The following is a 14,711-nucleotide window of genomic DNA, read 5'->3' as shown; positions in this document are numbered from 1 at the left end:
CCAATAAAATGAAAATAATAAAAACCTACCTATGCTCCACCATATCACAGGACAGGCTTAAAAACCTAGCCATTGTTACCAAACTGCACTTATGGTAAGTTGCGGTACTCTCAACTCCGCACTGTATTGTGTAGTGGACGGGCGATTTACTTGGATCGTTCGTCATCAGTTCGTCCGGGTCCCCCTTCAGTGTGCATAAAAACGCAGAGACTCGTCGGATTGCTTTTTGGTGGAACTTTTATTAACAATGGGGGACTCACAGCCAATCAACTCAGCGCCACCGCACAACAACTCCTTTCTCGCCACCTTACGCTCGCCATCCTTTTCGTCTGCGCCAAATTGGTGAAGCCGGTCATATTGTAGGGGACAGCAGCCCTTTGGGGATGCCAGTAACACCATGCTCTCCATTGAGCGCGAGCTTGCTCAAAAACAAGATTTCACTGATGTAATAAATGACTTTGCTGTCAAAAAATCTAGGCGCATCACTGTTTGAGGGCTTGATAACCCCAGGTATGTGGAGGGGGCAGGCACAGGATGTTTAGTTATAATGTTTTGTTGCTTAGCAGGCAGTCACAGCACTCTCAGTTGTATTGTATTTCAGCCTGCATGGGACAATAGATGGAAATTGTTTGTTTATATTGTGTCACATCACATTACAGTCAAATACAGTGTTAAATTTAACTGTCCATCTCAAATAATTTGAAAATTTACACTGACATTGCTTGCAAAGTGTTAAAGTACTGCGCATTTTGTTGTGGCATGGATGGGGCGGGGGGCCCTATAATGGTCTCTTGTCCCCGAGTCCCTGCAAGTCTATTGACAGCCTTGTCAAAAGTCTCGGACGCACATGCATCTGAATAAATTCAAGATTCAACACATTGTCCAAAATAACTTGCCATCATGTTAGTAAATCCTACAAAAAGGCAAAATTACTGCTGTGACCACACACATAAACAGTATTCCGTCTAGTCTTTACTGTGCGTCTCATGCATTATGTTCGCAGGTCAACTTGTGACATAACACACTGAAGCTTTCCTTTCACCAAGGTTTAAATTTCGCATTGTTACATTTACTCTAGTAACTTTGTGAGAAAAATGTAATTCTTAAATTTACTCTTGTAACTTTTTGAGAAAAATGTAATTCCAACAATAGTTTAACTAAGCCATACTTTTTGCATTTACTTCAGTCGATTTGTGAAGAAGAAACGCTACTCTTACTCCGCTACTTTGGACTACACTAATCGTTACATTTTTCCATTTTTCCTCTTTATTCTACATATTAGATTTTACCCCCCCCCCCCCCCCCCAAGCGATGCCAACAGTAGCTCTACCAGTTTCACTAATGAGACGTTGCAACGATAATCACATGACTGCATTATACAGTACCAATCAGATTCAAGCTTGGCGTTCTACGATCATGCCAGCCTGTTTATCACGTGGCGTCTTTAAAGCACCATAAAAAATTAAGTATTTGACATAGAGCGCTGCCATCAACATGACTCGTAACCTCTCTCCCAGTTTTTATTTGGCAACGATTGAAGACAGAAAACCGGAGGTATAATCCTTTTAATTTCATAAAAGGAACTATGAAGCAACTATTCAGTATTCAAACTAGGAAGTATTTTCTCCACTAGAGGGCACTCATGCTCTTTGGACAAATGATGCTTCAGTTCTGCAGATTTTTTTTTTCTCCTCTTACCGGGATTCAATGATTTCTTATCTTCATGCAGTTGTCTCATAGTACATTATTATAATAACATTTTATATGAATAACTTGGTGCTGAGAAAAAAAATACTATTTAAAATTCAAATATTGTAAGCAGTTACTCACAATGTTACTCATAACTTGAGTATGTGTATTCACCAAATACATTTTTACTTGACTACTACTACTTTTACTCTTAGTTGAGTAATAGTATTCTAAAGTAACGCTACTCTTAGTTTGGGTAAACATTTTGCCTCTATTTCTTACCTTTCTTGGATAACTAGCTAAGGTAAAGTTGACCTTTTGCACATCTAATGAGGTTCAATACAAGATAATATTGTTTTGTTTAAAACCTGCACACCACCTATTTAGAATCTAGTGTAATAATATTTATCTCTGGTGTTGGATCTTATTGGCAATGCAGTAACTCCTACTGTTTGTAATGGTGAGACACTGAAAGAGATCCTTCAATTTTACCATCTTACAATATTGTTGAGGTTAACTAATGTCTTACCTTTTGAAGCGTGCAACAACTTCTGAATGTTACAATGAAAAGCCAACAACAACAACAACAAAATCAGACACACAAATAAACATTCTAAGTGAAAGACTGTAGAAGACTCAAAACTTTACTAAACTTTCTGTAGGTTCACATTTCATTCTTGTTACACCTGAACAAAAGCCAACATACACTTAGCTCTTTCTTTGTCCACTAGTGACAGGGTCAGTTTGAAAACATTTTTAAATTGCCAAAAAACAAACACTGGTTTTAAACAAATATTTAAGCTTTTAAAACACATGGTTTAAAGTTAGCATTTGTGTTTTTGTGAGGCAAAATGACAGATTTACTAGTAGTAAATATGGTTTATAGTACTAATAATATAGTTAACTAATAGAATTTCTGAGAATATACTAACTACATACAGGATCTACCTTGCCTGCAGTTATGTGGTGTCATTGCCAACAACCATCAAAGAGTTTTTCAAGTTTCTCTTCTTCCCACTCCCTTTCGAGTGCAAATAATTATTCTGAATGAACTATACTGTATTTCTATACTGTTTTTTTTTTTGTGTGTGTTTTTCTTGTGCATGCTTGAAATAAAGCTTCATCATCATCATCATCATCAAGAGCCACTTCCGCAACAAACTTATAAACATTCAGTGAACCCAAACACAATCATTGCTTGCCCAGCCACATTATTATAAACAATATGAGAAAAAAAAGTTAAATAAATAGAAGTAAACGCATAATACAATCCCCATAACTGTGTTTAGCCCTAAAACCAAATAAGTGTCATCAAACTTTCTCTTAAGGCTTGGCTTCAGACTTCACACCAGTTTGTCAATTGTTGACTCTGGTGTAAAGAAGACTTCTTGAGCCGCTGTGTCAGTGGCAGGAAATAGCAGACATTTGTACGCAAATGCATGTCAGCTATTTTGAGATGGCGCTGTAAGTCCCAGTAAACAAGTGTCAGTAACATTAAAAACTTTCAAGAAAAAAAATGTACGACAATAGTATCTTATCCACGAATTTAGGCTGAATAAGAAACAAATGCTGCTCCTCGTCAATACTTGGGGAGAATATGATCTCCAGGCATTTTAGTTATAGCATACTGGTTGAGACAAGATTAGTTAAGGTCGAACCAAAAGTGTGTATTAATTCATCACCGTTTTCATTTTAATACATTCAAAACATGTAAAATAACATTTCACTGATTTAAATATTTCCTTTAATATGGAAATCATGACCCTGCTTCTTATTATGTAACATATTTGTCATTATTAAAATACAGCTTTAATAATAATAATTAAAAAAAAAAAAAAAAGTCCAGTAACCAGAGAGTGTGTGAGGAATGGCAGCAGGAGTTAGGCTGTGGTAGCAGGTCAAATGTGAATGAGGGTGCCGAAGCTTTCTGGAGGTCTAAACTGGTGGCGGATTTGTCAGAGCTCAGATGTTATGAGGGCTCACATTCTTCATGTTGTTAAGTTCCAACTCCAACTGACGTATTCGTACATCCTTGGAGCTCAACTCCTCCTTCAGCCTCCGCAACTCATCCTGCTGCCGGAAGAACATCCGCAGAAGCTGCATATGGAAAAGAAACAAAAGGAAGCAAATTGGAGGTTTTATGGAACAATTAAGATCACACATCATTAAAAAATTGTATTATTATTGCTAATATTTTTTTGTGGCGCTTTGTCTTTTTTGTTTTTGTGGATGGACTGTTGTGTTCGTGTCGTCATATAGCATCCTCCTGAATGGACTGTTAATTTGGTTATTATGTATGTATTGAACAATTGCAGGAAAACACTGTAATATTTGAGAGGGGAAAAAGTTTGTAGGAGTGACTGAAATTCATGCAATAATTATTCAAACAAAAGGAGCCAGGTGAGTGGTTGGCATGTCAGCCTCACATCTCTGAGATAAAGGGTTCAATCTTGGGCTCAGGTCTTCCTGTTCTCCCCATGCTTGCTTGAGTTTTCTCCGGTTTCTTCCCAGATCCAAAAAACATGCATATTAGGCTGATTGAACGCTCCAAAATTGTACCTACGTTTGAGTGTGAGCGTGAATGTTTGTCTTTCTCCTTGTTCTTGCAGTTGGCTGGCAATCGACAATTAGTTAGAAGAGTGGTCTCCCATTTCTTACTTTATTCCTCAAAGTGAAAACTGACAGCTGACATCTTTGAGCTTGCTCTTTATATCCTTCCACAAACCAGGATGTTGAACAATCTTTATTTTTAGGCCATTTGACAGTTGTTTTGAGGCTCCAATGATGCCACATTTAACAGTTCAAATGTCAAATTCACAAAATTGCGAAAAGCAACATTGCTGGGGCATTGCTGTGATATTTAGGACTCTGGCCGGCCAAAGTCAGCAGTTTTGCTTTATTACAATTTCGCGACTTTGACGCTTAAAGGGTTAAGAGAAGATGCCAACAGGAAGACCACTTGTGAATGACAACTATATATACCCTTTCTCATAATTGGCTTCACCTGTGTATGTACAGTAGGTCATGGGTCAACGTGCTTCCAAAACTAAATTTGGGGGCCATTTACATTGTAACGCTCTGACAAAAACAGCAGAACACGAACCATTTCATGTTTGCATTTACATGGTTCCGTCTTTGTTCCGTCTCCGTTCGAACGATGTCCATATTCCGCCTGAAAACAATGTAGTATTCATGCCAGGCCCTAGGGGGCAGTGCAGCTTTCATGTAAATTCGAGGCCATTCCGCAACACATTCGCTGCGTCTTGGTGTCGCAGCATCACCATGTAGACAGCCCCTTGGCTTCCAATAACTTGTGCGAAAGGTGTGGAATTCAAGAAAGAATAGGGTTGGCAAAATTTTTGCACCTGGGTTCTTTTGTTTGAATAATTTTTAGACAGTTTCCATACCGCCTATAAACCTTTTTTTTTTTACCTCTCAAATATTACTGTGTTTTTATGGTATTTTATATAATGAACAAAATTGCTCATCCATTCAACACATTATTTAAAAGGGAAAATCTCAAAAATTATCAGGGGTACCCAAACTGTAAATAAAACTCATCCCTCCATTACACGCGTTAACTCATGCATCAACCTACAACTGTCATGTACTGTATTTCACATGGTAATCAATTTGTGTGTGTGTCTGTGCGTGTGTTTCTATATATGGACCTAGTAATGTTAACATCATGTACATGTGAACGGACAGACATGTTTAGGATGTTAGCCAAATAACATATTTGGCAAAGGTTGTATTCAATACTTATGAAGAACTATTGGTGAATGAAAAACCATTTACTGAAGGAGACAAAGGTGGTCTTCCAGAACCTTTTTTTAGTTCACCCACTGAATCAGTTTTAGGGTAATACATAATTTTAGTATTACAAAAAACTGTTTCACATTCAAAAAGTAAGTATTACTAGCTCATTTTACCTCATTTTCCGTCCTGGGAGGAATATTCTCAAGCAGGTCGATCCCATTCACGACAATATTTTTCTTCTCCTTCACTGGGGCTTTGAATACTAACTTGTTTGGTCGGTGGTACCCATCCTTCAGGGACATTAGGACTGGGTCTTTTTGTACCAAAGAGGCCACACAGTGAGATCGGCGACCACAAAATCATAACATCAAGTTTCATCTGTGAGTTTTGAATCTACTTCAAATCAAAAGTGATCCCTACCTTTGTCAATACCACTGAGCCACTCGTTAGCTGAAAGTGCAGGTTCTGTTCCTGCAGTCATTGGGTAAATGTCTTCTTGGTATGTGTCCGACTATAAAACACATAAATTAATTTACTATGGTTGCATAGTATTGCATCCACTAAGAATCAGGAGGAAAACTGACCCTTCTTGGTACGATCATTGAAATAGGCTCTATCAAGCCTTTCAGTGTGACAAGCTTATAGAAGCGGAACACCTCGCAAGCTCCCACATCCAGACCACGCTTTGGCATTACGCCTATAAAGGATAGTGAAGAATGTATCACATATACATAGATCACATTTAGGGCGAATGCAGAACTAGCTTTGACAGCATAGGACTAATTGGGGTTTAAGGAACTTCCACTTAACATGACTCTTCTTTATCTTTCAGACAATAATGTCTGCTCAGATCTTATATCCTCTCACAAAACAATTTTGTACAAAACACATATCCTATGTGAACCCCACACCTCTGGTTACAATGGACTAATAATAATGTACAGTGTATCACAAAATTGAGTACACCCCTCGCATTTCTGCAGATATTTAAGTATATCTTTTCATGGGACAACACTGACAAAATGACACTTTACAATAAAAAGTAGTCCGTGTGCAACGTATATAATAGAGTTCATTTATTTGCCCCCTTTTCCCCAGTACTCAATTATGACATTTAGGGATGTACGTAGTTTCTAAGGGGTGTACTCACTTTTGTTGCCAGGGGTTTAGATATTAATGGCTATATTTTGAGATATTTTAAGGGGAAAATAAATTAACTCTATTATATAAGCTGCACACAGACTACTTTTCATTGTGTCAAAGTGTCATTTTGTCAGTGTTGTCCAGCGAAAAGATATACTTAAAGATCTGCAGAAATGCGAGGGGTGTACTCACATTTGTGATACACTGTACATAGGTAGGACTTTCTTTTGAGCAGAGCTCCTTCCAGTAATAGTGATGATGAATAGCAGATCATTAAATAGTTTACCTAATCCTTTCTGGGGGGCTGGTGACCGGAACTCCATTAGGTATTGGATGTATGGTTTCTCTGTTGTTATCTCGAAGTAGCGGATGTTGCCATCTCCCTAGACACACGTCATTACATGATCAAATGTTTGATTATTATTACATACATTTTTTAAAATTAAGCTGTACTGTTCAGTTTCTCGGACACACAAAATGTTTAAATGCATTTCAATGCTGAAACAGTTTCAATATGCTACAGGGGAGTTTGGTATATTACTCCCTTTGTGGTGGTTCATATCGTGGTGTTTGTTAAAAACAATTCAGCTGGACAGGAGGTGGTTTAAGCCTTAAAACACCTCCCCTTAAACTTTAAGGGGACAGACAGAAAAAAAAGAACAAGAGGAATGGGTATACAGACACTTGATTGAATGGATATGCTCATTTAAAACTTCCTTTACCAAGGAGACGGCATGTGGTGAGGAGATACATCTTCTAACCGTTGAGACAAAAAGAAGGAATAAAGGACAGATTGGGTATGACAAGGCTGGGCATGTGTGCAAGCTGTGCTAATGATGTGCAGTGGGGAGCCAAGTATTAATTATGACTGTGAAAATTAGTGAGTTGTCATCCTAATATTAACTGTTTTATTAGTATTACAATTACTTTGTCTAGTATGACCTGGATAGTAGTAGATAGTAGTTAGAAATAAAAGAGGTACCTTTTTTATTTTTATTTTTTTTACCATCTTTGTGAATGTATAGCACCATAAACTTAGCACCCAAAATGCGGATTTCATATCGGAGGAAATATTACACTAGCAGGAAAATATCTCCAAGTATGTGACAGAAGGTGGCACTGCTGACCTTGCCTGCTAAGTACAACATGTGAGTGTCACTGTCATAGAAGGGAAACAATAGTCCTGAGAGACCATCAATGTCCTCCTCCATCACCGGCATTGACAAATCCTCCTGGGAAGAACAACACACACTGATGCCAACACAGACACACACTCGCCCCTCCCACTCAGAAACTGCCATATGGAGGTTTAACAGACCTGATCCCAAAGAGCAATCTGACGTGTGTTCCAACGAGAGACGCCTGTGGTGAGCAGCCGCTTGAGGTTGCCAAGGAAGACAACTCGGTTTACACGGTGGTTCTTATAGCTGGCTTGCTGGAGGAGGAGTACAAAGACAAGCAGGAGTGCCAGTTTGGGATGAGTGCTCAAATCAATGTTGACATTTAATCATCATGAAATATTATTACTATTATTATTATTATTTATTATTTCAAAAATTGCAGCAGCAATGTAATTTTGTGGGTTGCACAAATGCAACAATAATCATATTTTGTTTTATATTTGGATTTCTAGAAACAGCTTGTTCAAATTGATGCAAGGGCATTGGGCAAAAAGCCGAAAAATGATTTGAGGGAGATTGATAAGACTCGACATTTCAGTAATAAAAATACATATTTAAAAAGTGAAAAAAATTAACGATTAAAATATATTTTTTTTCTGGTGCAAAAAAAAAAAACCCAATAGCTAGAAACATTTTTAATGCTATTAATTAAATGATTATGTGTAACCCCAAAACAATTTCACTAAATTAGTGGAATATTCATTTATCAATTATACTGAGCATGTCATTGAAGCAACCTACTTCTCTTGACATTTTTATTAGTTAAAGCCTGACTGCCAAAATTTGCTTATATTTGCCAAAGTAATTATTTTAGATCACTGATTGCATTTGCTGGGTCATTTTTTTGTTTGAGAGAAACAACAGTGACAGACCTATAGTGTGAGACCGAACAATACAGCTTTTTAAAGTAATACCGGCCCTTCTATAAAATTAGCATATTGTGATAAAGTTCATTATTTCCTGTAATGTACTGATAAACATTAGACTTTCATATATTTTAGATTCATTACACACAACTGAAGTAGTTCAAGCCTTTTAATTGCTTTAATATTGATGATTTTGGCAAAGAAGTCAAGAAAAAACAAAAATCCCTATCTCAAAAAAATTGCATATCATGAAAAGGTACTCTAAAGAAGCTACTAACCTAATCATCTGAATCAACGATTTAACCCAAAACCCCTGCGAAAGATACCCGAGGCCTTTAAAAACTCCCAGCCTGGTTCATTACTCAAAACCGCAATAATGGGCAGGACTGCCGACCTGACTGCTGTCCAGAAGGCCATCATTGACACTCTCAAGCAAGAGGCTAAGACACAGAAAGAAATTTCTTAGCGAATAGGCTGTTCCCAGAGTGCTGTATCAAGGCACCTCAGTGGGAAGTCTGTGGGAAGGAAAAAAATGTGGCAGGAAACGCTGCACAACCAGAAGAGGTGACCGCACCCTGAGAAAGATTGTGGAGAGGGGCCGATTCCAGACCTTGGGGGACCTGCAGAAACAGTGGAGTGAGTCTGGAGTAGAAACATCCAGAGCCACAGTGCACAGGCGTGTGCTGGAAATGGGCTACAGGTGCCGTATTCCCCAGGTCAAGCCACTTTTGAACCTGAAACAGCGGCAGAAGTGCCTGACCTGGGCTACAAAGAAGCAGCACTGGACTGTTGCTCAGTGGTCCAAAGTACTTTTTTAGATGAAAGCAAATTTTGCATATCATTCGGATATCAAGGTGGCATAGTTTGGAGGAAGACTGGGGAGAAGGAAATGCCAAAATGCCTGGAGTCCAGTGTCAAGTACCCATAGTCAGTGATGGTCTGGGTTGCCATGTCAGCTGCTGGTCTTGGTCTACTGTGTTTTATCAAGGGCAGGGTCAATGCAGCTAGCTATCAGGAAATTTTGGAGCACTTCATCCTTCCATCTGCTGAAAAGCTTTATGGAGATAAAGATTTCATTTTTCAACACGACCTGGCACCTGCTCACAGTGCCAAAACCACTGGTAAATGGTTTACTGACCATGGCATTACTGTGCTCAATTGGCCTGCCACCTCTCCTGACCTGAACCCAATAGAGAATCTGTGGTATATCGTGAAGAGGAAGTTGAGAGACACCAGACCCAACACTGTGGATGAGCTTAAGGCCGATATGGAAGCATCCTAGGCCTCCATAACACCTCAGCAGTGCCACAGGCTAATTGCCTCCATGCCACGCCGCATTGAAGCAGTCATTTCTGCAAAAGGATTCCCAACCAAGTATTGAGTGCATAGCTGATATTTAACTTAATTTGATTTAGCTGATAATTAATTGAAGATTGACTTTTTTTTTGTATTAAAACCACTTTTTTTGTATTTGTAATTTGAAATAGGCAAATCAATTAGGATTTTTTGGTTTTTCTTGACTTTTTGCCAAAAACATCAATATTAAGGCAATAAAAGACTTGAACTCCTTCAGTTGTGTGTAATGAATCTAAAATATATGAAAGTCTAATGTTTATCAGTACATTACAGACAATGAACTTTATCACAATATGCTAATTTTTTGAGAAGGACTAGTATTTCAAGTTCAAACAAGTTTGTTCTAGCAATTTCATAAACGTTGATGTGATGACATAATAATCCAAATTTTCTCAAGCCATTTTGAAACCCAAGTTCACCTGAGCCGTGAATAATAATTACTTGCCTTTGATCTAACTCACCTGAAGGACTCTGCCGGAGCGTGGCTCAATAACTCGCAGCTTCTTGTCCTTGCAGCTGGTGGCCATCAGACTGCCGTCTGTGTTGAAGGACATGCTAAGGATGACATCTGTGTGGCAGTCAATCATTTTTACTGGCTCTCCAATCTCCAAGTTCCAGATAAGGATCTGACAAAAAGGGTGAGTTGGTGGTGTTGATAGCTTGTTGAAATGTGTTTGAATGAATAACCTTGGGCAAAAGACCACAGGCAGATCAAGTGTACTAAATTGAGTTGTGGAAGATGTAAGCTCCATAATAATTGGGACATCAACACACAGCTCATCATTTTTTGCTCTAAACACTGCCACAATAGCAAGTGAATAAGTCAAATATTATGCAATGGCCAAGTCAATCACCAAACTTAAATTTTATTAGTCTTGCATTTACTTTGGTGAAGAAAAAACATAACTACTATCGTATTAAAACTGAACGATCTAATTTGAAGTACAATTTTGTTTAATTTCAAATCTGTTTTGGTGGTGTTTTGAGACAAAAGATGAAAACGTTCTGAATGTCCCAATATTTATATATATGATGCAAAAAGGTTAATTCAACAATCAGTCTCCTATGTTTGAAGCGGGATAGAAACAAAAAATGTACAAAGTTTCATACACACAATTAGTCTTCTTATCACTACACATACACACTAGATTTAATCATGTTTTTTTTTTTTTTTTTTAATGTTTGTTTCTTAATGCAAACTCAAAAGATGTTTTTAAATTATTGTTATTATTTTTATGTAGTGGATAACGTGAGGCTCACTAATATTATGTGCTTTGAGCTTGGAATGAAATTGAGGTACTGATGCGATACCTTATAATCGTAGCCAGCGCTGAAAAGGATGCCACTACTGGTTGGATGCCACTCAATCAGACCCACCCGTCTGCTGTGACCATATAGCTCCAACACTGCCTCGGTCATATTGCGTTTCAGTCCGCCCTCTGGGATCTCCCATATTCGCACCTGGCATATTCACATGTCAGAATGAGACAGTCGAACAGAAACCTTGAAAATTACCGTATGTGGATTATATTCTTGTTAAGGAAGGGATCCATGATGTGTGTCCTTCAGTGTTGTCAGTAAACTGTTACTTTGCGTTACTGTAATCTGATTACTTTCTTTCAGTAACTAGTAATCTAACGCGCTTCTTTTTCCAAACTAATTATCTGATTAAAGATAGTTTCCTATATGTCTGTGCGTAAATATTTTGTTATTGCCTCATAATGTATGTAGAATAAAGAATACTGTTGTCATATACAAAGAGCATTTTGAATAGAAAATGCTAGAAAGATTCCCGGTACGTGTTCGTTTCCATGGCAACTGCTCACAGCTACTTCCTGTTTTGTTCTCGAATCACACGCGCTAAGTGTTGTGGGACTGAGAAAGGCATGGGGAAGGCTGCCAGTGGGAGTGCACATTCGAGCTCAATGTTGAGATCTGCGAGGGAATGTTGATCTGTGTACATCCATGAATGAACGTCATCATATTCGTGTTGCACGTTTGTGCCGTGAAGTGACATGTTCGTTTAGCATCTTTGGGATGTTTTATAAGTTTGATTGAGTGTAAAGTGCTTTGTTGCCGTCACGTTTTGTGCCCAAATTGACCGCGTGTGTACGGCATACTTCCAGGTTGTGCGCCCCCACCTTTGTGGTTATTTCATTGTGCAATTCATTTGGGTGTTGCTGATTATTGTGCAGTCAGTTTGCATTGTTTTACATTGGCACTGAGATTCTGTTAACCCTAACCCGAAATTCAGAATTTTTGACATTAGGCCTAATCTTTGAGTTAGCGGAGTTTAATTCGGTGGAGTTGATTTTAGCGGATTCCATGCAGTTTGTCAGTTATTTGTAAGTTTCAGGTCTCTGGAGTGGCTAAGCTAGTGCGACTCATTGTTGGTTGAAATAGACTCCATCCACTAATTAAACCTCCATTAACTCGAACATTAAGCCTTATGTGAAAAATTCTGATCTTCCCCTTTAAATTCAGTTATCAGAAAGTCAATTACATGCGATGACATTTTTCTGTTGTCATTCTTAGGTTGAGACGGCAAAGGGACAAAATTGGTAAAAAGTAACTGATAAATTACTTTAGTTACTTTGATAATAATCAGTAATGTAACTACCGTAATTTCCTGAATATTAGGTGCACTTTTTTTCCCCAAAATCAACTTGTAAAATCTTGGTGCGCATTATAAACGGGTGCATGGATGGGGACAGAAATATATCAAACCGATTTTTTTTTATTGACACGGCCATGTTGTGTTGAAGAAACGTATGCGATGATCCGTTGCCGACCATTACGGTACGTGATGTCAACATTTTGTTTCGGTAATACTTCACTCTAATCGGCCGAATGATTTCGTCTGTATTATATTCTGCTTTTTTCACTCTTCATAAAGCACAGAATTTAGTTTTTTGAACTCATTTGAGTCAACGTTTATTGCAGCTCCGCAACTCGGACCATAACAAACATAACAACACAGACTTCCTGTGTCCGTCAACTATATCTGTCCCTCGGGAAACTCAAACCCAAATAACAATAGTTCCTATTGTTACTGTCGTGTCGACAGCGATGAGCTCTCTCGGATTTCGGACTTACGTTCTCACTTTCATTATACCGTATCAATCCATGGAGGAAACATTTATTTATCATGATGAAACGAACAAGTTATACAGCAGCCTTTAAAAGAAAAGTCACATCTGTTTTGTTTTCTCCTGGATTCTGGTAAATTCAAGAAGTTATCAGATCATATTATTACCGTACATATGGTCAGTTTAGGTAATGTTTTGAACTACCACTGTGCTATGCTTGCGCTGTGTTTCACCAGTCAGTAAAATTACATTTCTGAATCTGTACACGAGCTCTGTTTTCTTGTATTCTTCTTTTTAGTGGTGCTAAAATTAGGGTGCGCATTATACACGGGTAAATAATTTTCCCTAGATTTTACAAGTAAATTTGGGGTGCACGTTATACACGGGTGCGCCTTATATTCGGGAAATTACGATACATTACTTTTTTGAGGCGTAATCAATAATCATTAATTAAATTACTTTTTCAAGTAATCTGTGATAACACAGGTGTCCTTTATTAATATTATCTAAACAATGATCCCCTGAATGGTGTAGTCCATTGCTTTCACATTAGACCAGATTACATCTATGGCTAAAAGCACTCCGATGAACCGAAGGGGATTACTCATCAACAATGTAACTACTAATAATACAACACATGCTACATTATACTGTCGTCTTTGGTGTGATGTTTCGAGTAATGGCAGAATGAACGTGTGGGCTGTCTACAGGGCATCATCGTTAAAGGAACAATGGGTGTGAAGAGGAAAGAGGGCTTGTGTTTCAAATGCAATATTTACTGTACATGTCGTTAATGTCTGAGACTAAATTTCTCCTCAGAGAAAAATGAAGTCTCGATTTGAGGCACAAATGAATGTATAGGGAAAAAATGATGAGGACCACTTGCCGAGCTATCCTCTGAACAGGAAGCTATGATGTTTTCAAAGAAAGGGTTCCACTTGATGTCCAGTACGTTGCCTTGGTGCCCGCATACTTTTGGGTAGTGAGAATCAAGGCGGCCTGACTGTAAAAAAAAAAAAAAAAAAAAGAGGGAGGCGTTTGCTTGTCTCATTTATAGGATTTCAATATGCACATTGCACAATTCATAATGTCTCATATTTCATCTGATGAAGAATGAAGATAGGCCCACTTGAGAAAAATGCGCTGCCTTAAAATAAAAGTTTAATTCTTTTTTTCATACATACATACATACATACATACATACATACATACATACATACATACATACATACATACATACATACATACATACATACATACATACATACATACATACAGTGGGACAAATAAGTATTTAGTCAACCACTAATTGTGCAAGTTCTCCCACTTGAAAATATTTGAGAAGGCCTGTAATTGTCAACATGGGTAAACCTCAACCATGAGAGACAGAATGTGGAAAAAAAAAACAGAAAATCACATTGTTTGATTTTTAAAGAATCTATTTGCAAATCATGTTGGGAAATAATTATTTGGTCTATACCAATAGTTCATCTCAATACTTTTTTAAGTACCCTTTGTTGGCAATAACGGAGGCCAAACGTTTTCTGTAACTCTTCACAAGCTTTTCACACACTGTTGCTGGTATTTTGGCCCATTCCTCCATGCAGATCTCCTCTAGAGCAGTGATG

At 38.0% G+C, this 14,711-nt stretch overlaps 1 protein-coding gene across 2 annotated transcripts in view; it reads right to left on the bottom strand.

Moving 5' to 3' along the window:
• Positions 1-1,323: 1,323 nt before the first annotated feature.
• coro2ba (coronin, actin binding protein, 2Ba) overlaps positions 1,324-14,711 on the bottom strand; it is a 45,652-nt gene continuing 32,264 nt past the window's right edge. The window contains exons 2-11 of one of the 2 annotated variants that reach the window (XM_057835335.1): positions 13,970-14,086; positions 11,306-11,455; positions 10,456-10,620; positions 7,910-8,026; positions 7,719-7,823; positions 6,878-6,974; positions 6,033-6,145; positions 5,869-5,959; positions 5,622-5,761; positions 1,324-3,786 (exon numbers count right to left, since the gene is read on the bottom strand). In XM_057835335.1, coding sequence (XP_057691318.1) covers positions 3,652-3,786; positions 5,622-5,761; positions 5,869-5,959; positions 6,033-6,145; positions 6,878-6,974; positions 7,719-7,823; positions 7,910-8,026; positions 10,456-10,620; positions 11,306-11,455; positions 13,970-14,086 — 1,230 coding nt within the window. In that variant the 3' untranslated portion in view covers positions 1,324-3,651. The remainder of the gene's footprint in view (positions 3,787-5,621; positions 5,762-5,868; positions 5,960-6,032; positions 6,146-6,877; positions 6,975-7,718; positions 7,824-7,909; positions 8,027-10,455; positions 10,621-11,305; positions 11,456-13,969; positions 14,087-14,711) is intronic. The other variant, XM_057835326.1, reaches the window with a different exon arrangement.

The sequence above is a fragment of the Corythoichthys intestinalis genome, chromosome 1, assembly GCF_030265065.1.
Source record: "Corythoichthys intestinalis isolate RoL2023-P3 chromosome 1, ASM3026506v1, whole genome shotgun sequence".
NCBI classification, from domain to species: Eukaryota; Metazoa; Chordata; class Actinopteri; order Syngnathiformes; family Syngnathidae; genus Corythoichthys; species Corythoichthys intestinalis.
Note: the sequence above shows the minus strand (reverse complement) of the source record. Positions and strands in the feature narration are given on the sequence as shown.